Source organism: Equus asinus, chromosome X (assembly GCF_041296235.1).
Source record: "Equus asinus isolate D_3611 breed Donkey chromosome X, EquAss-T2T_v2, whole genome shotgun sequence".
Lineage (NCBI taxonomy): Eukaryota > Metazoa > Chordata > Mammalia > Perissodactyla > Equidae > Equus > Equus asinus.
Genome location: NC_091820.1, coordinates 10,048,355 through 10,076,300, shown reverse-complemented (window position 1 = coordinate 10,076,300; position 27,946 = coordinate 10,048,355). Strand labels below are relative to the sequence as shown.

Sequence of the window (27,946 nt, the reverse complement as noted above, 5' to 3'; positions counted from 1 at the left end):
TAAAATTGCTTACTTTTTACCTGAAATTTAACTCTAACTGGGGATCTGTATTTTATCTGGCAACTCTTCCTGGGGGACAAAATTGTCCAGGGTGAGAACTTCTGTTCTTGATATTATAAACAATCTCTTTAATATCTTCAGATAAACAGCCTATGACAAGAGTCATAAATGGCCTTTTAAAATATGTCAATGACAATAAAAAATATGCCTGTTGTTCAACCCAACAATTCCATTTTTAGATATTTATCCCATGAAAATACTCAGGGTTCCGAGGACATACATAGAATGATGTCTGATTTAGCATTGTTCGTAATGGCGAAAAAGTGGGGACAAGTTAAATGATAGTGGTTAAATAAAGTATTTTTTACATAAATGATAAAAACATTTGTACTGGGGACTAGGATACAGCCATAAAAAGTATGAGACAGCTCTGTACCTGCTGACATGCACAGACGCCCACGAGAAATACTGCTGTCTGTGCTATGATAGAAAGGGACGGTGGGGATCGAGGACAAACCATTACCTCTGCTTACAGTAGTGGTTACAGTGGAGATGGACACGCTCACTTTTTAATTTATAATCCTTTACATTGTTGGATTTTTTTAGTTAAAAATTATGCATTACTTTGGTAGCTTAAAAACACCATAAAAAGTATTTGTTTAGAGGAAAACAGCCCTTTCATCTGGCATCTTAAAAAAACAGAATGCCTTTGACATTTTTCTAGAAGAGATTGAAAAATCTAGCTCTGAAACCACTTTCGTTTGAAGAAGCGAGCTAAAATCTATGAAATTCTGGGCACTGCACTGTGCCACAAACCCCACTGTAACGACTGAATAGCTCCTGAGAGCTCCGGCGTCGCTTGTATTACGAGCCTGCTCTGTGGTACTGACCTTGACTGCAGCTTTTCCCGGTGTAGCCTGGAAAGCACCTACATTTGTTTGGTCCCACACACTCACCGAATTTGCATCCAGGTTCACACGTAGCTGCGGAAAGAAAAGATGTTTTGAAGATAAAAGAATAGGAGTAGTTAACACAGTGAAATGCATACCTGTCAAACTCAGCCGCCATCTCTACGGCAGAGAAGTCCTTGGGGACATGCAGAGGACCACCTGCTTCCTCTCTAGTCTGTTTTCACCTTTAAGACAGCAGAAAGTGTTTTGCTTGTGAACTAGATTACCCTCCACCATCCCTCCACCCCAACCAGTGCCAGTTTACTGTAACTCTGCTTAGCACGGCCATGCCTCCAGTGGCATTCAAAGAAAAATAAGGTCTTCCAGACCACAGTCAGCCAGTTTTGCACAGACACAAAAGCTTTCATGAAAGAAGTAGAATGTGTAAGCTGGAAGAGACTCCAAGGTCCCTCTCCTTCTTTCTGTTGCTTGCCTCTTTTTTCTCTTCCATATTTTCTCTCCTATTTTTCTTTTGAATGATGAAAACCTTTTTAATGCCGAGCGTTATCAGTCAAAATGAACAACCCACAGATTGGAGGCAGGGAGGCGCTACCTCCAGCCTTAAGGATGGGGACTAAAAGCAAGATGATGATGATGATGATGATGATGATGATGATGATGATGATGATGATGATGATGATGGCGGCAGCACAACAAAGGTAAGATTTATTTTGCTGTTGTATTCACTTCTGTATCCAGACACCTGACACAAATTAGACACTCAATAAATATTTGTTTGATGAAGGAAGGGGCAGGAAAAACAACAAGGATAGGACGTTCAACGGATTGAGTTGGGGGCAAGAAAAAATAGTCAAAGATGATGGAAAGTTTGAGTCCAGCTCATAGGGAGGAGGTAGGGGGAAAAAGCAGTAGATAGGAAAAAAGGAAAATGGGAAAACCCAAAGAGAAGAAAGGGAGAGAGAAAAAAAATAATGAATGAGAGAGAAAGGAGGTGTGTAGGCAATCAAGGGCCCTCAGCATGTTCGGGAGCTAGTAGGAGCTCAGGAAATGGCCCCAGTATGAAAGGATGACTCAGCAATTACCCAGGAATGCTGCCTACTTCTCTCCCCATTGACTCCCTGGCTCATAGTAGGTCTACCTCTAAGCAAGCCTGTTCCGAAAGGCCTCAGCATCTTCCACTTCAACCTCAACCCTATTTTTTGTTAATGTCACCATTCATTTCCCAGTTACCTGGACCCAAATCTCAGACGTGTCTATTTTTTTCTTATCCCTAATCAGTTACAACATCCTGCTTCTACCATCAATTCACTCACTGAACAAATATTTATCTAGCTAATGGGAACCACTTTGCCTACAGATATCCGGGAGATTACATGAACCCCTCTCTCTCCTCGCTTTCCCCATCACAGCCTGTGACCAGTGCTTGACTGATGTAGGGGTTCAACAGCCTAGCCCCTGGTTTCTGGGCAGGACAAACTCTGTGGTGCAATTAACACCCCAGAGCTCCTTGCGGGATCAGGTTGAAGCTAGACTTCTCTCGAAACCACATCTTTGCCTAGCTTCTTGCTCTGCTCCCTCACTTCCTCACAGATTCCTCCTGAGAGCACCCCTGAATAGAATCTTTATTTACACAAGAATCCCCTTTACAGCTCTGTTCCTAGGAAATCTGATGTCAGACACGACATTAACCGATATTCCAAAAGGAAAGCTCTGATCATGCCACGCCTTGCACAGAAGTCACCAAATAATCTTTACTACCTCTTGAATACAGTATAGGTATCGTAGCCATGATTTGGCCTCCATCTTCTTCTGCAGCCTTAGCTTACTCTGTTTTCCCTAGACATAGGCAACGCTGTGGTCAAACTAGATTGCCGTTCTCTAGACCTACCCTGCCCCTTCTGCTCCTTCCTATCTATTGTTACCCACCCCCCCCCAACGGTTAATATCCTCTCCATCCTTCAGGGACTGCCTTGCACGGGCCCTCCTGCCAGACCTCCTCACAGATTTCTCCAGCCACATGTGAACTTCCATTCAACTTTGAGAAATCCACAGCACTTTGGCGGGCTTTTCCCTTGAAATTGATCAGTTTCCATCTTATTAAATAATTAGACATATATTTGGCTTCTATCCTCGACTTCTATTTACCACCTGATTCTAAGTGCCTTCAGAACAGGGACTTAAACATTCATCTTTGTTTCTCCTGCGGTGTTTAATAGTGTCGTGAGCATGTTAGATACTCAAATAGTTTTGAACAGTAAATAAAGTAATAGGTGGAGAACTTTTAAGAAGGAAACATTTTATGGCTCTGAATAAATTATAAGTGAGGAGGTTGGGGAAACACTTCCCAGCAAAAGTCTTCCACTTCTGGAGACAAAAGACACAGAATTTGATTTCCAGCATTTATTTTCTTATGAATATGTACTTGGAGATGCAGCTTTAAGTTCAGATGTTAGAAAAATAAATCGTTTACTTTTTAAGCTCTGAAGACCTCTGATTGTTCCCTGGAAAGTTATTTTCAATGCAGTCCAGATAGGAAAGCCCAGGACAAATGCCAAATAGAACATAAGAGAAACGGTGAATAATACCCTTGCTGCTATAAGGTCAAAGCTCCAGAAAGATGTTTTCAATTTACAGTCACTTTGGATCTGTGATTTGAACAGGCAATCCACAGCACAGGGAACTACAGTTTATGTCCAAAACGGTCTGAGGTTTAAGTGTGCTTTAGATAAAGTAAAGCTCTTTCATTCAATTCTCCCTGAAACGCTTCCATCTGCAGCTTTTCACTGGGCATTTGTTCATGGACAACTCCATCCCATCTCGCTAAGTGACATACATTGGAGGGTTAATGATATCGAGGTGAGCAGACCCTTCCTAGGGAGCAGATTTAGGCAGGGCAGAGGCTAAGATCTAGAAAGTGCTGGCATCGAGGCAGGGCCTCTCAAGGAATGAAAGGTGGATAGACGGATGGAGGTGAAGGCCTGGGAGGCCTGGGACCTGAGAGGCCGGGCTCTGACTCTGCTTGTTCAGGCAGGTTGACATGCGTTCTTGTCTCATTACCATGCAGCCCACACTCTGATTTAGAAATCAGAGACCTGGCAAGCAGGGACTAACCACCCTGTTATTTTGTGCTTCAAAGAGCATGTGACTTTACTGTCAACAAGGACCACGCAAACTGGATATAATACGATACAGATTTTAGATATAAAAATCAATGCAACGGTATTAACCTGAACATTTGACTGGGGCGGTAGGGGTGCGGACAATCTCTTCGGCTTGCCAAACGTGCATAGTGAGCATGTTGCTTGAACCCTCTTGCACTTGCTCTTTAAACATCTTGCTTTAAATGCTTTCATGCCTATGGTATTATATCATCCACCAAAGCATTGAGAATGTGACTGGCTGTGTGTCCCGTGGCCAAACCGCTCTGATCTAGTTACAGAACAGCCTTCCAGAAAGCCAAAGCTCACCCTCATTTATTCACCAGAGACGTGCAAGTTTTATGGCAGCAGGTGCTGAGATTCGTGCAACTGTAAGAGAGATTCCAAATCACGTGTGCCACGTGGTTTTTGCCCCTTTCCACCTGACTGACTTCAAATAAAAATGTGTCGTGTTGTGTCTAGAAAAAGAATACAGTAACATTTAATTTCCCCATCACCTGGTGCTTTAACAGACAGAAGTCTGCAATGAGAGTTATTGGTCCTTTCTGAAGCCAGGGTAATTTATGAGGTGTTTTCAGTGTGTGCCAAGTACTATGCACACCCTTTAATGCTCACACTCCTTACCCTCTGAAGCAGGGATTACTCTCTCCATGTTGCAGAGGAGGAAAAGGAGCCTCAAGGAGCTTACCTACCCTGCCCAAGGTCACCCACATCATTCTGGTGCTCAAGACAATGCCCTTGATCATGACACTATAAATCCAATCAGTGTGAGGACCCACCCTTCTAATTGACAAAGTCCCAGTGGATGTTCTAACTTTCTTTATCTAGGTGGGCAATGAGGATCTTCAAATATTTTTTCTAGTATCTTCACACTCTTATCTCGTCATAAGGAAACTGTGACGGTGGAAGGTTTTGCATAATATTGAGCATGTAGGAGCAATATCAATGCCTTCCAATGTTTTGTGGATTTTGGATAGTATCAATTTCGGCCCTCACCCACGGTCTGTCCAGACATTTTTGAACCAGCTAGAGAGGAGGAGGTTGGGGCAGGGACAGACCAGCAAAAAGAAGGTAGCACTGTTATTCCTAAAAATAGCTAACATTTTTGTGCTTTACAGTTTACAAGCCAACATGATCCACACCAGCGCCTAAAGTGTATGGGACATGCAGTTGTGTGCTTATCCCGTTTAACAGATAAGGTGTTCGGGTTCAGGCATATGTCACCTACGAGGGACACAGGGACAGTAAGACCAGATTTCTGCCCTGAAAGAATGCACCCCGGGTCAGACAGGCAGCTAGGAGGAACGTGGATTTGACTCCTCTATGCTGCAAGTGTTGGTTATTATAGAAAGTCATATAAAAAACAAAACACCGGGGCCGGCCCGGCGGCGCAGGAGTTAAGTTCGCGTGTTCCCCTTTTGTGGCCCAGGGTTCACAGGTTTGGATCCCAGGTGCGGACATGGCACGGCTTGGCAAGCCATGCTGTGGTAGGCATCCCACACATAAAGTAGAGGAGGATTGGCAGGGGATGTTAGCTCCGGGCTAATCTTCCTCAAAAAGAAACACAAAATACCACAGAACTCTATGCAAATCCCTGTCCTCCCCAACCCTCTTGAAATGATCAGAGGCCTCTCTCGGAGTTCCTAACACACGGTCTGAGAAACAATGTCTAAGGCAAATTATGGTCCCTTAGTTTGAAATTTGTACAAAAGAATCAGAAAAATACTTAAAATCTTTGCCCATATGCCTGTATCCCTTGAAACCATCTGAAAACTAACACAAGGGACTTTCAAAATGTGAGTAACAAAACTACAAAGGAAATGGCTTACTTTCTTGTTTGTATCTAAAGTCTACTGCTTGGGTGATTCATAATTAAAAAGTGTATTTCACTAGAAATCAGTTGGAAAAAATTATAATTAGAACGAAGTATTTATTGGCTTATTTTTGCCCAACTCAGTTTCTCCAGATTAAAACAAAAACAATAACAAACAACCCAGGAGCTGGCCCTGTGGCTGAGTGGTTAAGTTCGTGCGCTCTGCTTTGGCGGCCCAGGGTTTCGCAGGTTCAGATCCTGGGCGTGGACGTGGCACTGATGATCAGGCCATGCTGAGGCGGCGTCCCACATGCCACAACTAGAAGGACCCACACCTAAAAATATACAACTATGTACCTAGGGACTTTGGGGAGAAAAAGGAAAAATAAAATCTTAAAAAATAAAAAAGTAACAACCCAGTCATACTCACCAAGATAGCAACAGAAATAATTGACAAGACAGGTCTCCTAAAACAAATCATGTCGAGGGTGATGGTGTCAGCCACATTTTGGATGGGAAGGGATCTCACAGGAACCCAGAGCTCGGATGCTGATAGCCATCCATGTCCCTCCTCTGGGCAACCCCCTGGCAATTTGCTGACAGCTTATGGTGTTACAGATAAAGACATAAGGACTACCACTCGAGCACAGGGTGGTCTGAGCTTTTGCAAAATTACCTTCACAGACTCCCTTGCTGCTCCTTCTCCAGCCGTAGCAGCAGGCCAGTTTACTTCCATAGCGACAGACCCCAGGCTGGAGCGTGGGTGCCGACAACCCGTGATCCCTTGGACTGCAGATAAAGAGCCACATGTTAGTACTGAGAAAACACAAAGGGCAACAGAGACTCTTTGCTGCCACTAAATGAACAGGAGAGATGACAATTACCTGGTTAATTTCAATGACCCTGCTGTGAGCGCTAAATTAGATTTTGAAAACCTGAATTTTGGGTGGCCAGCCTTTGGTACCATCCCATGCCAGCCCTCCCCAATAATTACTGTCATCCATTTCCTTCTTCCTCAGGGCTGAAAGAATTGGGTTACATAATCTATAAAACTAGGGTACATGAAAATGGCCAAAAGTTTATGTTTCCGAACCTCATAGAGCATCAATTTTCAAATCCACTCTGTATAGAAACAGTGGCTATCCAGGTCTGTGTCTGTTTCAGTGCTGAGTGTGGTAATGTGACTCCCTGGCCTTATGGCTTTGTCCCAGACAAGAGTGCTGTGTTTATACTGCAGTGGCCACCTGGGAACCACCGAACAAACTGGAATCTCCACACACGATAGACGGTTAAGAGCTGGAAGGGTTCTAGAGATCCTTCAGTGAAGCCCTCTCGTGTTACAGATGAGGAAACGCCAGCCCAGTAGAGTGGGGTCATCCCCAGCAGAGGCAGGTGTCAGGGATTCCAGCCCAGGGCAGGTACTTCTTCCTCACCGCCTCCTGGAAACACAATTTGCCAAATTCTTTAACTATAGAGCAGGGATCGGCCAATGTTTTCCACAAAGATGTCCATCAGAGGGTAAATATTTTAGGCTTTGCAGTCCATTCTGTCTCTGCCCAAGGGAAAAGCAGCCATAGGCAATAGTAAACAGATGGGTGTGGCTGGGTTCGATAATACTTATTTATAGACATTGAAATTTGAACTTAATATACTTTTCACCTGTCATGTAACAATATTCTTTTGATTTAGCTTTAACTACTTAAAAACGTTAAACTATTCTTAGCTCACGTAAAAACCGAGGGCCACCCAGCCGTGGCTTGCTCTGGAGGCCTGAAAGTGTGAGCCCTGCCACCAAGTGCCCCTAAGTATGCGGAGCCATGGATGAAGCTTACAGCATATCGACCTACTTCCTGGCCTAGTATGGGACAGGGGTGCTACCAGATTCTGGAAGAAAAGACTTGAGCTGTACATTTTACGGCGGGCTGGGGTTGTTTCCTCACGCATATTAAAACACTGTAAAATGTTTCCTGGGCTCTTTAACGGACAAGGAATGCACATTTCACCATGCGCTTTCTCTGGCAGGACTGACTTTTACACTTGTTAATAATATCTTAGTCAAGGTCAGGAAGTTAACTAATCTTGTAGTTTTCCCTTGTGGTCTGCCTCTCCCACCAACTTGGTTATTCAGTTAAGAGCCACAAAGATCCGGTCTGGGACATTTCATTAACTGAGAACACCAAATGCAAGGACGATTTTATTATTTACTTTTCCGCGAGGGGGACTTACTTTTTTTTTCATGCTCTAATGAAATTAATTTGGAGGATTTATTAAGTCATTCACTCAATCATGCAGAATGGGGTTTTTCAACCTTTACATGAGTGATACTTTGGGCCAGATAAATCTTTATTCTTAGGGGCTGTCCTGTGCATTGCAGGACATTTAGCAGCATCCCTGGTCTCTGCCTAGAGATGTCGGTAGAACTCACCACTCCAACTGTGTCAGCCAAAAATGTCTCTAGACATCGCCAAATGTCCCCTGGGGAGCAAAATTGTCCCCTGTTAAGGACCACTGCATTAAAGTGAAACATTTATTGAGCACTTGTGGTATTCCACGCACTTTTTTTTCTTTCCCTGCTTTTTTCTCCCCAAATCCCCCCAGCATACAGTTGTGTATTTTTAGTTGTAGGTCCTTCTAGTTGTGGCACATGGGATGCCGCCTTAATGTGGCCTGATGAGTGGTACCATGTCCGCACCCAGGATTCGAACCAGCAAAACCCTGGGCCGCGGGAAGTGGAGCGCATGAACTTAACCACTCGGCCACGGGGCCGGCCCCCCAAGCACTGTCTTAGTCACAAAGTGTGATGAAAAAGACCTGATCTTTGCTCTCTAAGTTCAGTCTGTTGGAAACAGATACATTACAGTATAGGACGGCATGGTAAGTATCGTTACAATGTCTTCACTGAGAAATAACACAGCCATCTGTCATAATCTAATCTGTTCCTAACGATTCTGCAAAGGATACCATAATCTTGACCCAGTCTGCATGTAACAAACAATTCTCAAACAAGAAACCATGGCCTACTGAACATAAAGTGTGTTGAGTAAATGCTGGTCCAAATACAGTGATATACTTGAGAATCTTTTTTTAGCATTTAAAAAATTGAGATATAATTCACATAACATTATTTTGAAGTGTATACTTCAGTGGTTTTTAGTATATTCCCTGTGTTATACAACCATCACCACTATCTAATTCCAGAACACTTCCATCACTCCAAAAAGAAACCCCATACCTAATAGCAGTTACTCCCAACTCTCCCCTCCCTCCATCCCCTGGCAACCACAAATCTACTTTTCGTCTCTGGCTTTGCCTGTTCTGGACATTTCGCATAAAGGTAATCACATGCTATGTGATCCTTTTGTATCTGGCCTCTTTCACTTAGCATGTTTTCAAGATTCATCCATGCTCTGGCACGTGACAGTACTTCATTCCTTTCTATTGCTGAAGAATATATCCATTGTATGGATAGACCACATTTTGTTATCCATTGGTGGACATTTAGGTTCTTTCCACTTTTTGGCTGTTATGAATAATGCTGCTATGAACAATTGTGTACAAGTTTTTGTATGGACACATGTTTTCATTTCTCTTGGGTATACACCTAGGAGTGGAATAGCTGGGTCATATGGTAACTCTACGTTTAACTTTTTGAGGAAATGCCAGACTGTTTTCCAAGATGGCTGCATCATTTTACATTCCCAGGAGCAATGTATGAGGGTTCCAGTTTCTCCACATTCTCACCAGCACTTGTTATTGTCCATTTTTTAATTACAGCCAGTCTAGTGGGTGAGAAGTGGTATCTCATTGTGGTTCTGATTTGCATTTCCTTGATAGCTAATGATGCTGAATATCCTTCACGTGTTATTGGCCATTTACGTATCTTCTTTGGGGAAAGGTCTATTCAGGTCCTTTGCCCATTTTTCAAATGTGTTATCTGCCTTGTTGTCTTAAGATTTGAACACAAACATTGAAATTTATTGGTAAAAACAGCTATCCCCATACCTTGGTGAATAAGGTAACATTGCCTCACCCTACAAAAAACTCTCCCACCTAGATCCTCGGCGGGTCAGTTTCTTGACCACGCGTGCCTGTAATAAACCTTGAGTGTCCACATCTGTTTTCTCTTCCTTTAACAACATGGAGCTGATGTTTGGGGAGCAGCGTGGAGGGAGGAACTAACTTTGCCTGGGAAAGAGAGGAGGGTGTCACAGGAGAGGTGACATTTGAGTTGGCTTTAAAAAGAAAACATGATAAACAGGAAAGCTTCATGGGGGAAAATTCTTCCCATGGTATTTTAATTCCATATTTTTATAAGGAATGTGGAATTCATTTAATTAGATTCCAATCTATCCACAAAACCAGAGATGACCTGCTAACTTCTTGATTACAAGTTTTCAAGCAATATGCTCCCCAGCTCCAATAGGAGGGGTCTTACCTATTTCCTGATGCCAAAAAAGCCAGCTTAATTCTCAATAGGGCAGTAATATGTACTGAGTCTTGTGCTAGGTAGTGGGGATAAAGAAATGAATACGGCAGACGGGGCCCCTGATAATGAACTTTTAGACAAGAGGGTGAGGGTAATAGAGGCACTAAATGTATTCAGTCAGCTATAGAAGCTTAAAGCAAATAAACATAATCTGGTCAAAAGGATCCAAGATGTTCCCTCTGAGGGTACAACCTTTAAGTGAGACTGAAGATGAACAGGGGTCAACCACATGGAGTGAGGAAAAGAATATTACAGGCCGAGGTAACAGAATGAGTGCAGGCTCAGAGGTAAGAGACACCACACCTGTGCTTGAGGAACCAATAGAAGACCAGAGGATTGGAGCAAAGGGAAGAAGGACTTGGCTGGTGGGAAATGAGCCTTAAGAGTCGGGCAGGGGCTACAACATGCAGCGTCTTGTGAGTCAAGTTAGGGCTACAGGGTCTTATAGTCTAATGGCAATGGGACAACACTGAAGTGTTCTAAATAGGGAGGTTATTTGATAAGATTTTCTTTTAGAAAAATATAATCACGGCAGCAGACTGGAAAATGGACAGAATAGAAGCAGGGATACTGGTTGGCTTTGAAGAAAGAGTCTGGTTACTTGGACTGGAACAGTAGCAGTGGAGGTGGGGAGAAATGGAATCAAGGTGGAACCAAAAGACTTGGTAATAGATTAGTTATTCATTCAGCAAGTATTTATTGGGCACATACAATGTATCAGGTACTGGGTCAGTATCCAGAGGTTCAGCAGCAACCAAGAGGGACGTAAGATCTCTGTCCTCACGGAGATCATATTCTGATCAATCAGATGTGGAGTGTGGGAGGGATGCATTATCAGGCAGACAGCAGTGTTGTATTTCTGGAATGGGGAATATGGGTGGAGGAACATGTTAGGGAATAGGGTAAATGATGAGTCCTCTTTGGGATGTGCTGATTTTGAGGGCTTACTAGACAGACAAGCAAGGGAAGGTGTTGAGTAGAAGTTGGATATTTGGGCCATAAATGCAGGAAGCAGGACTGGATTTGGAAGTTATCTGCAGGTAGTTGGTTTACTGGATCTATGGGAATGGATGTAGTGTCAGAAGACAAGGACACTTAGGGTAGAGCTCCAAGGAAACCAGCATGTGAGAGGTGGGCCACGGAGAAGGAAGACCCAGAAAGAGACTCAGACAATGCTCAGAAAGGTATAAGGGCATCAGGTTAGTATGGTGTCAGGAAAGCCAACTGAGGAGAATGTTACTAGAAAGAGAGCAGGATCAGCTCTGCTATTGAGAGGGTATATAATATGGTGGTTAGGACTATGGTGTCCTTCCTGAGTTTGAATCCTGGCTCTACTATATATTAACCTGTGACTTTCAGCAAGTTACTCCACCTTTCTATGCCTCAGCTATCTCACGTCTAAAATGCAGATAACAAAAGTATTTACCTTAAGGGTTTCTGTGATAATGAAATGATTTAATATATGTTAAGGGGTTGAAACAGTGACTAACACAGTAAATGCTCCCTGATTGATTTCTCTTACTAGTACTAGTAGGATTAATATTATTATTAGATGTGCTGAATAAGGTATAAAGTTTAAAACTGCCATTGACTCAATCACTTAAATATATCTGAGTTTGAACTAGGTTTCTGCTTTAGTCTGAGTCCTCAAAGAAGCAGAAGCCAGGATGGAATTAAATGTGCAAGGATTGTATTAGGAGAAACACCTGTGAGAGAAAATGGTAACAGAGCTGAGGAAGGCTGGGAGAGCCATCGGACCACCACGGAAGTCTGACCCTGGGTGAAGGAGAGAGGGAAAGAAGGTTGGGTGGAAGCACCCAAGGCTGCTGGGCAGCCTAAGGAAGGTTTAGCAAAGCTGAGGGGGAGTCCTGAAGCCAAAGTTGACCTTCAGAGGAGAGTTGTGTTTCCCATAAAAGGTCCTGCCTTAGTATCCCTCAGCCTGGAAGGAGGCATGGCAGGGGCAGCCTGTGGGAGGCGTGGCCTTGCTCAAATGTTGGGATGGATTTCCAAGAGTAGAGTAGTTGGGGCCCTCGGTCAATTATGCCCCCAGCAGTTGGAGATCTGCAAAGCACATTCTCATTGCTGCCACAGTTTTCACATGACTTTACTTTTTAATGTATGTAGGAATCAATTTCACTGTAAGCAGAGACTATTGTAGAATTTCACCTTAAGGAAAGTGACCTTGATACTGGTCAACACAAGGTTGACATAAGGGAAGCCATATTGTAGAAAAGAAACTATATTGTAACTTTGAATGACCTCTGATTAACTAACCCAGACATGCTCTGTAGATTTCATGGACCCTCCCAGCTACTATAAATTGATAACTTTGTTCTTTTGAGTTCCTTAGGAATGTGATGACTCCCAGGCAGAGAGTCTGTGCTGACGGCCATCATCAATGACAACTGAAAGATCAGGGTATAGGGCGTTGCTCCCATCTCTGATGCATATCCAGTAAAACAAAAGACTGTCAGGAACTGAGACCAGAAGTCTGCCTCAACTTGGAGATCAGATGGAGGCCTCACTGGGATTAGGTCTATTTTTCAGGGACTGTTAAAATTTGGGTAGTCTATACTTCTTAACCTTCTGGCCAGACACTTGATTATAAAATGTGCTTTTAGAAGTTCAAAAACTGTTGAGCAAGATACAAAATTCTAATAATGCAAAAATGTCAACATGAAGCCAAGAACAAGTGAATATTTCCAAATGAATGTTAAACAGTTTCATTCCTCTAACCCAGATCTAGGCCCCATTTCAGCAGGAAGTAGCTAGACTGGTCGTCTCCCTGAATCCCTCAAGAATGAGGAATGACCAAAGAATAGGAAGGATTGAAACCAGCAAAGAGTTAGCCATCGATGATTAAGTAGTTCAGAACTAAAGGTTTTTTTTCCTGTTTGCAATTACTGATTATAGCTTTTAGCTATTTAACTCACCCATTGTTAACTGTGCTGTTTAGGCAATATGCTACCTGACTCCCACTAGGTTCCTATAGATAACATCTCCCTGGAGCCTCGGTCACCATAGTAATGGGTGTTTGGGCTGTTTTTCAGGAATTAGAACCCCTTTGTCCACTCCCAGCCACCAACTCATCAACTGGGCCCACGCAGATGTCCAATAAGCAACATTTTGACCTCAGGAAGCTAAAAACTCCACCCTCAGATCATGCTAATGCCACCATTTTGTGAACATGGGTCCTATGAAGAGGCATGGAGTCTGACTACGCTTGCACAGATCATCAGTTACCTCATCTCTCTCACCTCCAATCACCTCTCTCCACATTTCAGACCACCTTGCCACCTATTCCATAAATATCCCTGAGTCCCTATTTTCAGGGAAGCAGATTTGAGACTCATGCTCTCACTTCCTGGCATGGCTGCCTTGTGAGTAAACTCTCTCTCTGCTGCAATCTCATTGTCTCGGTGTTTGGCTTTCCAGGCGGCGGGCAAAAACGAACCTGGCATGGTAAGAACCTTAGATATCATCCAGTTCTAAGGTACCATTTTACACATGAAGAAACTAGGACCAAAAAAGACTGGGTGACTTTTCCTTGCTATTAGAAGTCAGAGGGGAACACAATTCACCAAACTATTGAAGGGGAGAAGAATTTGCCACCCCAAAATGTGCCTCTTTGGCATAGGATTATTTTGGGCTGATAATTTTTAAGAAAACAGCAGACACAGAAGAAGCTCTGAAAACTGAGTAGAAGTTCCCCTTTTGTAAGAGACATTTACATGTATAAGGGAAATCTCCATTTATAAGGATGTCTCCGTCTCTGTACCAGGAAGAGGAGGATGAAGAAATCTCTAGAATCTCTTGAAGGCAGGACTTAAATCTGCATAACAACCTTACCCTTGTTTACTGTGCTTTGTCTGGTCACCTCCCATAATGCCCCCCAACTGACATCTTTCTTTAGTCTTCAGCTAAAGATGGTATTTAAGCTGGTAGCTTGGGCCATTTTGGGGAATGAGTTTCCCTGGGTCTCTCCCATATATAAAGGAGGGATACATGTTAATAAACTTCTGTTTGTTTTTCTCCTGTTAATTGGTCTTTTATTACAGGGAGGTCTCAGCCAAGAACCTAGAGAGGTAGAGAGAAAATGATTCTTCCTCCTCTACGTTATTCATGCATTCATCCATCCATTTGTTCCCTCAAAATTTATTAGGAAACTACACATGTCAGGCACTGTACTAGGCATTGAGACTCTAGAAGTATATGAGGACAACCCTTGGCCACAAAGAACTTCTAGTCTATGGATGAAGATGGGCAAGTAAACAGATAATTAGACTCCAACATGATGGAACCTACCAAAGGAGGAAGTTCTCAAGAGCTAGGGGAAGATATAGGAGTCATGAGGTTGAGGGGGGTGGATGAGGGGTTTTCTGGAGGAAATAGGGCCTGAAATAAATTCTGGTGACTGGAAGAACTTTCCTGGGTGAAGTGGGAAGAGTCTGTTGGGTGGAAAAAGTGTTCCAGGCAGAGAAAATAGCCTTGCCAAGGATGGGGCTACTAAGAATATGTGGAGTTGGTGACCTACAAACTGAAGAGTAGAAAGTGGTATAGCCACCCCTGGTGGTCTAAGGGTTAAGATTTGGCACTCGCACCACTGTGGCCCAAGTGGACAGGTTTCAGTGGAGATTTCAGACTAGACAGACTAGGAAGAAGGACCTGGCCACCCACTTCCTAAAACACTGGCCATGAAAACCCTGTGAATAGCAGCGGAGCATTGTCTGATAGAGTGCTGCCAGAAGGTGAGAGGATGGCGCAGCAAGATCAGCCAGGGTTCCGCTCTGCTGTCCACAGGATCACTAGGAGTCAGAATCGACCTGACGGCACTAACAACAACAAAGAAAGTAGCGTGTGTTTGGAGCAGGGGAGTGGGAAGGGAAGCAGAAAGAACAGTGGCATGGAGAAGCAGGGAGATAAGCAGGGGCCAGAAAGAAAAGGCCTGTGTCCATGTCAAACATTTTGTCCATCCTAAAAGTTCTGGAGAATTATAGAAGGATTTCAAGCAATTGGAAATATCAAGGATTTTGCAAAACACAAAACAGCCTCCATAGAAGTAGAGTGAACTTAATAAGCTCCAACAAGATTACTGAAATTGTTAGATGTGAAATCACATAAAAACAAATTGAAATTTGTTGAAATATGATATTTCTCAAAAAAAGCCTAATTAGAAACTTTGGTGAAAGAGCCCAGAGTCCCTTGTACAGGTGGCCAAACCCATTTCATATGTATTGGTCAAAGTCAATTAGTTTTGATTGTAAAGAATACTGCCTGGGGTTAACTAACAGGAGAAAGTTACCAGAAGATGAAATTCATATACTGTTTGCACATTACCACAACTCTCCAGAGAAATCTTCTTTCTCGAGCTTTATTGCTTTCACATGCTTGCCTTTAGGTGAAAAGGTGAACCTGAGAAATCTGAGGTATATTAATTTCTCCCAAGTCATCATTTTTGATGTTGTACAAAGTATCACTTGTAAAACTTGCCAAAATGTTAATGACTAACACGTGGGCTATCAAAAACTTGATAACAAAGTAAGATTTCTCATCCACTTTAAAGAAATCCTTCCCAGTCACAAATGCATCTTAGTATTATAGCTCTGTTGGAAGAGGTCAGAAATATGTCATTAAATCTAGCCTTACTCTCATTTGTTTAAAAATGGAAACAGTTAAGAATCAACTCATGACTGAGAACTATAAAATGGATTCTGCCGTTCAGGCAACTCCACAAATCAGAAAACACCAGTTCAGCCTCCAGCTGCTCTGTGGATGCAGCGACATGTTCTGTGCATATTTCCTAAAGGAAACCAAGCAGCTTGAAACAACATTGTAGGAAAAACCATCAGAGAACCATGCGAGTCCATAAATGAGCAACATGCCTTTTAATAAATGGGTGTGCTGTCCATGTAGTCACCCAGTTTTGAGAGATACCTTCAAAGGGACAGCCACAAACGGGATTTCACTGGTTTAATCATCAAATTCTACATCTGGTCACGAAAATGAAAACACAGGTTTAAAGGGGAGAAATCACTAGTGGATAGAATTGCTAATAATTACTTGCTGATTTGTAGATGCTGGAGGAAAGTCATTTATTACATCAAGAATCCAGCTCTGCAGTTTATGCTTGCCAGTTTTTCTTAATGCACATGTGCAGCTATTTAAAATTATGGATAAAAAATTATTAAAATATTTCTGTTTAACTTGAAACAATATTACTGAGGGGAAGAAAGGAATCCAGCACAGGCAAGAATGATAGTGATAATAATAGCAAGGCACACTATCTTATCAAATCTTTAAAAACTGCTGAAAAAGCCTTAACTTTTAGTTTCTAAGTAGTTCTCACATGACATTGCAAGTTAAAGTTAGCAAATGATTCTGATTATTTTCCCAGCATCCTCTCCTTCCACTTGTCCTTTGCTCTAATTTCATGCCCACTTACTAGCTTTCTCATCACTAATTCAATAATTCTTTTACTTTAATATCTGGTTGTGAGTATTTGGGATAAGGAACACAAACTATTAGGTTAAACTAATTTTACTAGTTTCAGAAACTAGTATGAAACTGTCCTTTTTATAAGTTAAAAATGGCCAAATACCTAGGGCCAGCCCTGGTGGCCCAGTGGTTAAGTTTGGCATGCTCTGCTTTGGTAGCCCGGGTTCGGCTTCTGGGCACAGACCTACACCACTCATCTGTCAGTGGCCATGCTGTCACAGTGCCTCATACAAAAAGGAAGATTGACAACAGATGTTAGCTCAGGGTGAATCTTCCTCAGCCAAAAAAAAAAAAAAAAAAAAAGGCCAAATATGTATAATTTCATATGTTGCAAATGAATGATCATGGCAGAGAAGGTTAAGTGCTCATCAAATCCCTTTCTGCGTCTCCTGGGCACAAACCTACACTATACTTCCCAGCCAGCCTGCCAGTTAGGTGGAGCCACATGACTGGTTTTGGCCAATGGAATGTGGGTAGACCACCTCTGGACCTGGCTCACAACCCTCCCACGGGATCCTTGATGCACTCCTTTTCTATCAGCCCATTGAATAAGAAGGAGTCTGAGGACCTGGAGGAAGATGGCTCCCCAAGATGTATGGACCCTGGACCCATGTGAAAGTATGTAGCAGAGTCTCTCAAACATGCCTTGGACTTTGAGGCAGGCAAAGAAAAAACTTTCTTGTGTTCTGCTACTGAGATTGTGATGGTTTGATGCAGAAGTTAGCCTATGCTGATCACACAGTAGTATTTTGAGAACCATTTCTTTTCCTAAAGTCTAGCACACATGACTTTTTCCTTATATGTGAATCCATTCATTAAAAAAATCTTACAAAGCTATCAATATGAATTGCATTTAGTTCCATATTTAATGAAGCATGTTTTTAAACATATAAAATTGGACCAGTGCATTCTAAGATATCAAGGATGCATGGTTAAAGCACACCATCAAACCATTGGAATTTAGTATGTGTTGAATATAACCAGCTTTTATGCATTTGGCTGGATTGACCCAGCCCCAAGGGACCTGATAAACCTAGGGTAATCAATAACAAGAAATTTATGAACCTAGCAAGAGAATTCCTGATCTTGGACTGAAATGATCCCACCAACATCCTCTGCCGCCATGGGAGGTCTGGCTGGGCGGGCCTGCTGCTGGCTCGCACATGCACTCGCACCCGTTCTCTTTCTCTCTCAGATCTCTCTTCCTAAACAATGCTTGGCATATAGTAGGCCCAGGGAAACTGGTCCTGAGGCAGGGAAGTGTCAATGTAGGTGAGCAAGTCTTTGTGGAGAGGAGGCCCTGAGCTGTGGGAGTCTGAGCAAAATGCTGAATTGCCCAGAGTGCCTTTAATGCATTATTATAGCTCGCCGTCTACATTGATCAAATTAATCAGAAAATGGCCGTCTCCACAGCTGAAGTTAATTTAAAAACATTCCAGGGATTGTGTAAGTAGTGTAGTATTTCTTCATGGGCTTCCTTATTTTTCTGCAAAAATATACTGTGCCAGAATTCTTAGTATGCTTGTTTATGGTGAGGTTCCAGGAAACTTCACAATATTCTCCAACACAAATTGAGAAGTTAAAAGTTCTTTTGCTGATGTTTAAATATTGCCAAACAAATGAAATAAAATTTTTTCTAAATAGGGATAACAAAGTCCATGAGGGCTTTTTGGTTTTGATTTTCGTTTTGTTTTCATCATAGCTCCCAGTATGGCAAGTCCTTTGTACCTAACCAGTTAAGATTAATTCTGGGTTCCCATCCATCTTCAAGATACAGAGTCCAAGTCCAACAGGCCCAGACATACCCCAAAGCATCTCACCTTCCTGCAAGTGTAGGTGTTTCACAGCCCAGTCAAAAACACCCAGGCTATCAAGCTCTCTAGTACCAGTGTGTGTTAATGCATCTTCAAATTTCCCATGCCAGGAGTGGTAAGGCACAATTTGAAACTTTCCACTGGTTAGGAAAAACTTGGAATTTTCCACTGCTTCCTCTATTTCTCTCAGTTATCTTCCAAGCTCAAGAGTTAGGTGGAAATTGGGGATGGGGAGTGTCTTAGTTTGGGCTCGCCCAGAAGCTGACCATGAGACAAGGATTTGCGTGCAAGTGGTTTATTTATGAGGTGAAGGGAACGTCGACAGCGGAGTGGGGAAGTGAGACGAGGAAGGGAAGGCAGTTAGAAAAGCAAGTGTTATCAAGATAGCTTCACTCATTCATTCGTTCATAGTGAGCATGAGGGAGAATGATGTAAATTGGTTCAGAAATAGCCAAAGGCTAGATCAAGCAGGGCCTTTTATGCCATTTTAAATAGAATGGATTTTATTCTTAATCCAATGGAAAAAAGTCACTGAAAGGTTTTAAGGAGAGGACTGAACATGATGTGATTTAAATTTTAAGAGGAACACTTTTCGATGTGGACTGGAAGGGGCAAAAGAAGCAAGGAGAGGCTATTATGGGGGTTCAGGCGAGAGATGATCTTGCTGTGGCTGGGTGGTGGCAGGGAGGAAGGCGAGAGGGAGATGGGCTTGAGACAGGGTCTGTAATAGGATTTAGTGCCAGACTGACCACAAGTCAGGGAGGAAGAGTGAGTTGCCAGGAATGATGCCCAGGCTCCTGGCTTGAACCAGTTTGGATACTGTTTGTTCTAGAGTAGGGAGAATGGGTGAGGTGGGTGGGGTGAAGTGAGTTCTAGGGAACTGATCAAGAGTTCAGTTTGGATGTCCTAAGTTCAGTGAGACATCCCAATGGATAGGTCAAGAATGCAGCAGAGAGAGCCTGGGGCTTGAGATGCACATTTGAAGTCATCTATACATAGATGGCATTGAAGGTGCTAGGACTGGAAAGATGACCTGGAGAGAGGATATATAAGAAAGAAAATAGGGTGAGACTGATCTCTGTGGAAATGGAGGCTAGTAGAAAAGGCTGAGGAGTAACAGTGTGGGAGAAGGAAAACCAGAATGTGTGGTGTGTTGGTTTTAAAATATGTCCACAGATTCTTTGATATTCTTACTTTCAAAAGGTGAGGCTTAGTCCCCATCCCCTTATGTGGGGCTGTACTTAGTGACGGGCTTCTGATGAAGAGAATACAGTGGGAGCCATGGAGGATAACTTCTGAGATTAGGACATAGAAGGCACTGCAACTTCATCCTTGTTCTCTCTCTCTTGGATTTCTTGCTATGTGGGAAGTCAGCTGAAATGCAGTGAGGACACTCAAACAGCCCTATGGAGAGGTCCACACGGCGAGGAGCTGAGGCCTCTTGTTAACAGCCAGTGAGCAGCCAACGTCTCCTGCCCATAGCCATGTGAGTGTGCCATCTTGGAAGCAGATCCTCTAGCCGGAGTTAAGAGTTCAGATGACTATAGCATTCTGTGCAACTGGGTGATAATTCTGAGCATGACTAGGTCACAACTGGGTTATCTTTAAAGAACACAGAGCCTGCAATAACCCTGCTTTGCTCTCTATTGCCCTCAGAACAAAGTCCAAACTCCTTGGTTTGACATACAAGGCTTCCTGCAGCCTGGCCCTGCCTACTATATCCCAGGCACTGGGCTAGGGACAAGAGTTATAACCCTCCCCTGGCGCCCCCTTTGCCCCAAAATGAAGACATTTTGCTTGCCCTATAAAGTTGTCTAGTAGGGGGCAGATAGATATGTATCTTGGCATTTGGGAGAATGTTTGGGCATGTCAGTTGTTCAATTAATGTCGTTAAATTGAATTGAATTAATTTTAACTACTGTTAGAATATTGGTGGGTTTTTTTTTTCCATAAACAAGACCTTTAGATTTAATACAGGTTAGTTATTGAAACCAATACACTGGGACCCAGCAAGTTAGCTGACGAAACTGGAAGTACTACTGATTCCTCTGGACAAAATACTTGATGGAAAGTGATCTAATTATCTTTGGGAGACACCATGGCTTTTAAATCTGCCTCTTGTTCACCGTGAGACTTGGGGCAAATCACTTATTCTTTTGAAACTCAGTTTATTTATCTGTAAGCTTTGACATTTGATCTGCAATTTATGCATAGCCAATATTGCAAGTGGTACCCCAATATCTATTCTCCCCTTCTTTCTTAGAAATAAGACCACTATTTCATAGCCACTAAGAATAAAGATTACATTTCCAGGCCTTCACTTCAGTAGGACATGGCCATGTAATGGAGTTATGGCAGTTGGGATGTAAGGAGAAGTGCCATGTGCAACTTCTAGGACACAGCTGTAAAGAAAGAAGGGATGTTCTTCTTCACATTTATTGTCTCGCATGGCTGGAATTTAGACATGTTTGCTAGAGCTCAAGAAGCCATCTTTGGCCACGAGGGGAGAGCCTTCTGGTGGAGACGTTAGATGGCAGAGCCTGGGTCCCTGACTCCAGAGAGCCCATACTGGTCCAACTACCTACTCCTATGTGAGAGAGAAACATATCTATGTGTTTAAGCCAAGATTATTTGGGTTTTCTATCACTTGCAGCCAATATTGAAGGATCAAAAAGGCAACGCTGCTATGCTCACTAGTTGCTACAAGCCAGTTACCCCATTCTGACATTTCCTGCTTAAAACCCCCAAAGTCAAATTGCTTGTGAGGCCCAGTTTTCAGTCTGCTTTCAACTGAAAATCAAGATCAGGTGAACTTTTGTTCTTTGGTTCCATGAGGTTTCTACCTTTTCTGAGCTTATCTCATGTACTAGATTGCTAGGACTGCCATAACAAAGTACCACAGGCTGGGGGGCGTCAACAACAGATAGTTATTTTCTCGTGATTCTGGAGGCTAGAAATCTGAGATCAAGGCAGGATTGTCTTCTGAGGCCTCTCTCTTATGCTTACTGATGGCCATCTTCTCCCTTTGTCTTCACATGGTCTTTCTGCTCTTTTCTCTGTGGCTGTGTGTGTCCTAATCTCCACTTCTTATGAGTGAGGACGTCAGTCGTACTGGATGAGGGCCACCCTAATGAACTCATTTTAACTTAATTACTTCTCGGAGACCCTATTCTCCAAATACAGTCACATTCTGAGGTACTAGAGATTAAGACTTCAAATATGAATTTTGAGGGGACACAATTCAGCCCATAATGCCTTAGGACACCTACATGTCCTGCCCTTACTGTCCCCAGAGGAGTTTGTGTCCTGAAACTTGTCACCAGGCCACAAGTTCCTCAGTAGTATTTCTTCATCTCACCAGGTCAGTAACAAATGGTGGTGCATTGTGGTGAATGGCCAGCCTCATTTCTTGATGCCAGAGAGCTTTCTCTGTTGGCAGGAGCTGGCTTTGCCTGTGTGCATGAGCTGAAAGTGCAGAACCCCCCTCCCCAGAAGCCCTCAACCAATGACTGATGGGAGTATAAATACCCCAGCTCCCTTGCCTTCAGTGGGGGATAACTCTGAGCTCGTGTCCTACTGTCTCCTAGAATTCCCTAGCAGGATTAAATCACAGCGGTAACTTATTTTTATAAACTTGTTTCCCTTCTCTGTCCCACTTCCCAGCTTCCCTATTAGAACTTCCTGGGGTCATCTCCCAAATAAACCATGCACACTGGAATCCTGGTGTCAGAGTCTGCTTCTGAGAGAATGTACACTTAGAGAGGAAGGTGGTGGCATTGGGAGGGTGGAGCCTCAGGAATTCCCCACTTCTTCTACATATGTCCCTTGACCATGCTGGGCAAGAGTCAAGTTAAACAGGATCACTGCTGATAATGTGTGAGAAGGCACTTTGTAAAAATGTGCGCTTTGATGTATTCAATTTTGGGGGGAGAATTGATTTGGAATATTGGAATGTCATTGCTCTTAGAGCAGAAGACCTAACCAAATGCAGTTCTTTGGAAATCGTTTGATTTCTTCAAGTTTCTCCATCCCATCGTCTGTCAAATAGACACAATACCTATTTCTCATTGTTGATGAGAGAATTGACTGAAATCACAATGAAAAGTGTTGACAGTAGGGTATCAACACTATTTGTTGAATGCCAATCTGCTTTCTGAAGACTAGATAATAGACTGATTCTTATTTTAACGTCTACTTAACTTTGGTTTACGCACATAAAATTACATATAAATAGAACTTTAATTCCTTCCAGGTCAATGAAACTATTGAAATAAGGTTGCTCAGAAATGATTTCTATATTGTAATTGGACATTTCATGATCACTATTTCCTAGAAACATTCAGCTCTTTAGTTTTGGGTATATTTCCAAAAATCTGATTTTAAGAATAAAGAAATGAATGATATGCCAACCATTCACAAATCACTAAAATCATGTTTAAAAATAAGAGCCCATAAATCCAAGAACAAGAGACTCATAGCTCAGGCTTCCTGTGGAAGGTTGAACAATGGCCCCACAAAGATGTCCATGTCCTGACCCCTGGAACCTGTGAATGTGACCTTCTATGGCAAAAGGGACTGTGCAGACGTGATCGAATTAAGGATCTTGAGATAGGAAGATCATCCTGGATTACCTGGGTGGGCCTGGTGTAACAACAAGGGTTCTTCTTAGAAGGAGGGGGACGACTAAGAGTCAAAGAGCAGGTCAGGTGACAAAGCAAGAAGAGATTAAAGTGATGTGGCCACAAACCAAGGATTGTTGGAAGCCTCTAGAAGCTTCTTCCAAGAGACAAGAAACAGATTTGTCCCCAGAACCTCCAGAAGGAATGAGCCCTGCCCACACCTTGATTTTAGCACCAGTCGACTCACTTTGGACTTCTGACCTCCAGAACTGTAAGAGAATAAATCTATTACTTTAAACCACTAAGTTTGTGGTAAATTGTTACAATGGCACTTCCTTAACAGGGCTCTGAGAAGAACCAATTCTCGAAGTAGGGTGTGGTTGGCAGAACGCAGGCCTCTTTCCATGAGTGTGGACCCTCAGCACGAACCCAGTTATTCCTTCATCTCTCACATTATTTTTACTTGAATTCAATAGATAAAAAATTTATAAAAGAAATATAAGTAGGGAGTTGCTCCAAATTTGAATCTCAAGCATAGCAAAATTAATAACATATTTATCTTAGGTGCCCAAGTCAAAAAGATGCCAGAGTTAGAACCTGGAACACTGGAGATGGAGTTCAGATCAATAAATGTTTTAGACTGGCACTGTCCAATAGAAATATAATAGCTGGCGGCTGGCCCTGTGGCCGGGTGGTTAAGTTCGCACGCTCTGCTGCAGGCGGCCCAGTGTTTCGTCAGTTCGAATCCTGGGCGCGGACATGGCACTGCTCATCAAACCACGCTGAGGCAGCGTCCCACGTGTCACAACTAGAAGGACCCACAACTAAGAATATACAACTATGTATTGGGGGGCTTTGGGGAGAAAAAGGCGGAAAAAAAAAAAAAGAAATATAATAGCCACATGTGGCATTTAAAATTTCCTAGTAGCTGGGGCTGGCCCAGTGGCGCAGCAGTTAAGTGCGCACCTTCTGCTTCGGCGGCCTGGGGTTAGCCAGTTTGGACCCTGGGTGCGGACATGGCACTGCTTGGCGCACCATGCTGTGGTAGGCGTCCCACATATAAAGTAGAGGAAGATGGGTACAGATGTTAGCTCAGGGCCAGTCTTCCTCAGCAAAAAGAGGAGGATTGGCAGCAGTTAGCTCAGGGCTAATCTTCCTCAAAAAAAAAAAATTCCTAATAGCCACATTTTTAAAAATATGAGGGGCCAGCCCCATGGCTGAGTGGTTAAGTTCACGTGCTCTGCTTCAGTGGCCCAGGGTTTCGCCAGTTCGAATCCTGGGCGTGGACATGGCACTGCCCATCAAGCCATGCTGAGGCGGCATCCCACATGCCACAACTGGAAGGACCCACAACTAAAAATGCACACCTATGTACCGGGGGGCTTTGGGGAGAAAAAGGAAAAATAAAATCTTTATAATAAAAAAAAATATATGAAACAGGCCAGCCCTGGTGGCCTAGTGGTTAAGTTCAGCATGCTCCCCTTTGGTGGCCCAGGTTCAGTTCCCGGGTGTGGACATACAGCACTCTGTTAGTGGCCATGCTGTGGTGGCATCCCACATACAAAATAGAGGAAGGTTGGCACAGATGTGAGCTCAGGGCGAATCTTCCTCAGCAAAAAAGAAATAGGTGAAATTAATTTTAGTAATATATTTTATCTAATATCCACAACATCATCATTTCAACATGTAATCAATGTAAAATGATTAGCGCAATCTTTTATGTTCTTTTTTCCATACAAAGTCTTCCAAATCCAATGTCTATTTTACACTTACAGCCCATCTCAACTTGGACTGGCCACGTTTCAGGTCCTCCATAGCCAAGTGGGGCTAGTGACTACCATATTTACTGTATTGGACAAAGCAGGTCTAGAGCATCTAAATGGTCCCAATGCCCAAAGGGCATAAACACATCTAGGGTTCAAGGCAAATTCTGCTGCTTTAGATCAGGGAAACACACGCTGCTAATGATTTACTCATTTGATGAATGTTAATTGTCTATTATGCACTAAGCACCATTTAAGAGGCATATAATTTTCCGAGTCACTAAATTTATGGTGTAGTGTTTCAAATAAAAAAACCTGGTGCTTCTATTAGAAATCTCTATATAGCAGTCACCAATTTTCCTGTAAGTTGTGAAACCTCAGGAAATAACCAGTAGACACACACGTGTGTCGTCGGTACTTGGAACCTGGAGTGCACGACCATAGTTCCTGGCAGTTCCTGAAGTGCTGACCACTTGCTATTTCCGAGCACGTCGAGCAGATAATACACACACTAGCTCGTGAACCCGACACTATGTAAAGAAACCGCAGTTCACATCTTGAGACCTGCAGAATTGCAGAAACTTGACATGGATTCTCCACTTTAATATCCTTTGGTTTATTTTGAGGCTTTTTGGCTTTTAATTTAATTTGGTGGCACTTTGAAAGTGAAGCTCCTGGAGGTCAGTTTGCTGGCGGCTAAAGAGCTCTTAATCTCATCTCCAAATAGTGCTTGCTCTTTCTTAAGTGGGCTTTCTAACAACACAGGAATCGCTAACACTCAGGGAAAATGTGATTATGAGCAAATTGCATCTGCTTACATTTTTATCACGAAAAGGAAATTGAAACTTGCGATCATACATTCTAAGAACCTGGTTTGAGGTTTGTTCTGTTTCAACTTCAAAATCCCTTAATTCTGTGGCTGACTGTGATGAAAGATTTTTTTCCTCTAAGTCAAACAAAGATAGGCTTACCTTTAAGAAGTCTGGACCAAACCAAGGCTCCTAGCCTGCCCTCCCCAAGAATTCTTGACCAAAAAGTCCCAATAGCGCAGTCTCACTCAGCTGGAGGTGATTCTGCCCACCCCCCACCCTCAGGGGACTTTGGGCAATGTCCAGAGACATTTTTTGGTTGTCACAACTTGGGGAAGTTGCTACCAGCATCTAGTGGGCAGAGGCCACAGATGCCACTAAAAATCCTACAATGCACAGGTCAGCTCTCTCCACCCTGGAATGAATACTTGTCCAGCCCAGCCCCAGTGGTCAATAGCTCCACAGTGGAGAAACCCTGCTCTAGTGGACACCTCAGAAAGCAAAACCACACAGCCAGAGAAGCAGGAAAACTTCCCAGTGAGTTGCTCCCAAAAGGCTGCCCTGGTGCACTGGTGAAGATGAGGGACCCAGGGCCAGACTGCCTGGGTTTGAATGCCAGCTCCATCACTTACTGGCTGTGCCTCCTTGGGCAAGTTACTCGCCCTCTCTGTGCCTCATTTTTTTCCTCTGCAACATGGGGATGATAATAATAGTACCTTCCACACAGAGCGGTTATGAGCTTTAAATGGGTGAACAGTCCTAAAGTATTTAGAAGAGTGCCAGGCCTACAGTAAGCACTAAGTATGTATTTCCTAAGCGGCTTTGCTGATCTCTGGAAAAATAAGTTTCAGGGCTTAGAAAAGGTATGGGCAGTAAAGAAACAGCTTCAGATTCTGAAATGCCAGAGCGAGGAGGAGTCGATTTCACCTGACAACCACGTCCTTTCTTTCCAGTTCATCAACCCCAGTCAGAAAGGCACTGGTAGAGGAGCTCCCTGCACGGCGGGCTCTCCGCAAGCACGCTAACTCTGTCGGGCTCACTTTCTTTCCCTCCTTCCCCCGCAAAGATAGCGGCTGACAACCAGTTGGCGCCCTTCGGATAGAGCGGAAAACACAAAACTGCACAGGCACAGAAGCCACCCACCTATATTCAGACACTCACACGCGCGCCCCCACAGTGGATGTCTGCAGGCCACCAATCCAGGACGCACCCACGGGTCGGGTCGGCGCGCAGGGCCTCCCTCCTCCCGGAACCCGCCGGACGCTGCCAGGTGGGGCGCAGCTGATGCCAAGGGAACTGGTGCAAAGCCCCGCTAAAGGGGCGCGGGGAGCAAAGCCCGTGGGCACTCGGGCCTGACATCCTTGTTAAATCTCGTCTCAGTGCGCACAGAGACACATGCACACACACACGTACTGACACCCACGCGGGGATGCCTAGAGCGACGGGGGACAAAGAGAAGGGGCCTCACGCGGGAGCTCAGGCCGGGATCCGATCGCCAGCCAGCCACTCACCTGGCTGCGTTCCCTAATCCACCTGCCACCCAGGGGAGCAGCAGCGGGAGCGCAAAGGCCCAGGACGGCGGCATCTTCGAGCGGGGCCTCCCTTCACCAACGCCTCCCGCCCCCTCCTGCGCTCTCCTCGGCCGCTCCGGGCTCCTGCTCCTCCGGGAGCGGTCCCCGCGGGCGGGGAGGGGAGGCCGGCCCTGCGGCGGGGGCGCTCGCGGCCCCGGGAGAGGAGGGAGAGCGCCCTGCGGCTCCTCCGCGGGCGGAGCGGGGCCGGTGCGCGAGGAGGGCGGGGCGGGCCCTGCACATCTGGCTGGGACCCGCCTCCAGCACGACCCGCGCATCCTCCGCGCTCTCAGTTCACCAAAAAACTTCCCCCAGACTCAGTTCACTTCGCTCGTGGTGCAGTCCCCACGTATCGCCATCTGTTTCAGGCATGGGACAGGTTTTGGTGATACCTGCGCCCGAGGATTTAAGAATTTAGTTGAAAAGTCAAAGCGGGAACCAAGGATGCTGGTTCAGAATGACACTTCTTACTTCTGTTTAGGTTTCATACTCTGCCGGACTTTCTTCCAC

General features: G+C 43.9%; 1 protein-coding gene across 2 annotated transcripts in view; it reads right to left on the bottom strand.

Annotated features, from left to right (window-relative positions):
- Nucleotides 1-27,666, bottom strand: part of EGFL6 (EGF like domain multiple 6) — a 63,199-nt gene extending 35,533 nt beyond the window's left edge. The window contains exons 1-3 of one of the 2 annotated variants that reach the window (XM_070502694.1): nt 27,380-27,666; nt 6,559-6,671; nt 891-983 (exon numbers count right to left, since the gene is read on the bottom strand). In XM_070502694.1, the coding sequence (XP_070358795.1) occupies nt 891-983; nt 6,559-6,671; nt 27,380-27,453 (280 nt within the window). In that variant the 5' untranslated portion in view covers nt 27,454-27,666. The remainder of the gene's footprint in view (nt 1-890; nt 984-6,558; nt 6,672-27,379) is intronic. The other variant, XM_070502693.1, reaches the window with a different exon arrangement.
- Between the last annotated feature and the right edge of the window lie 280 nt (nt 27,667-27,946).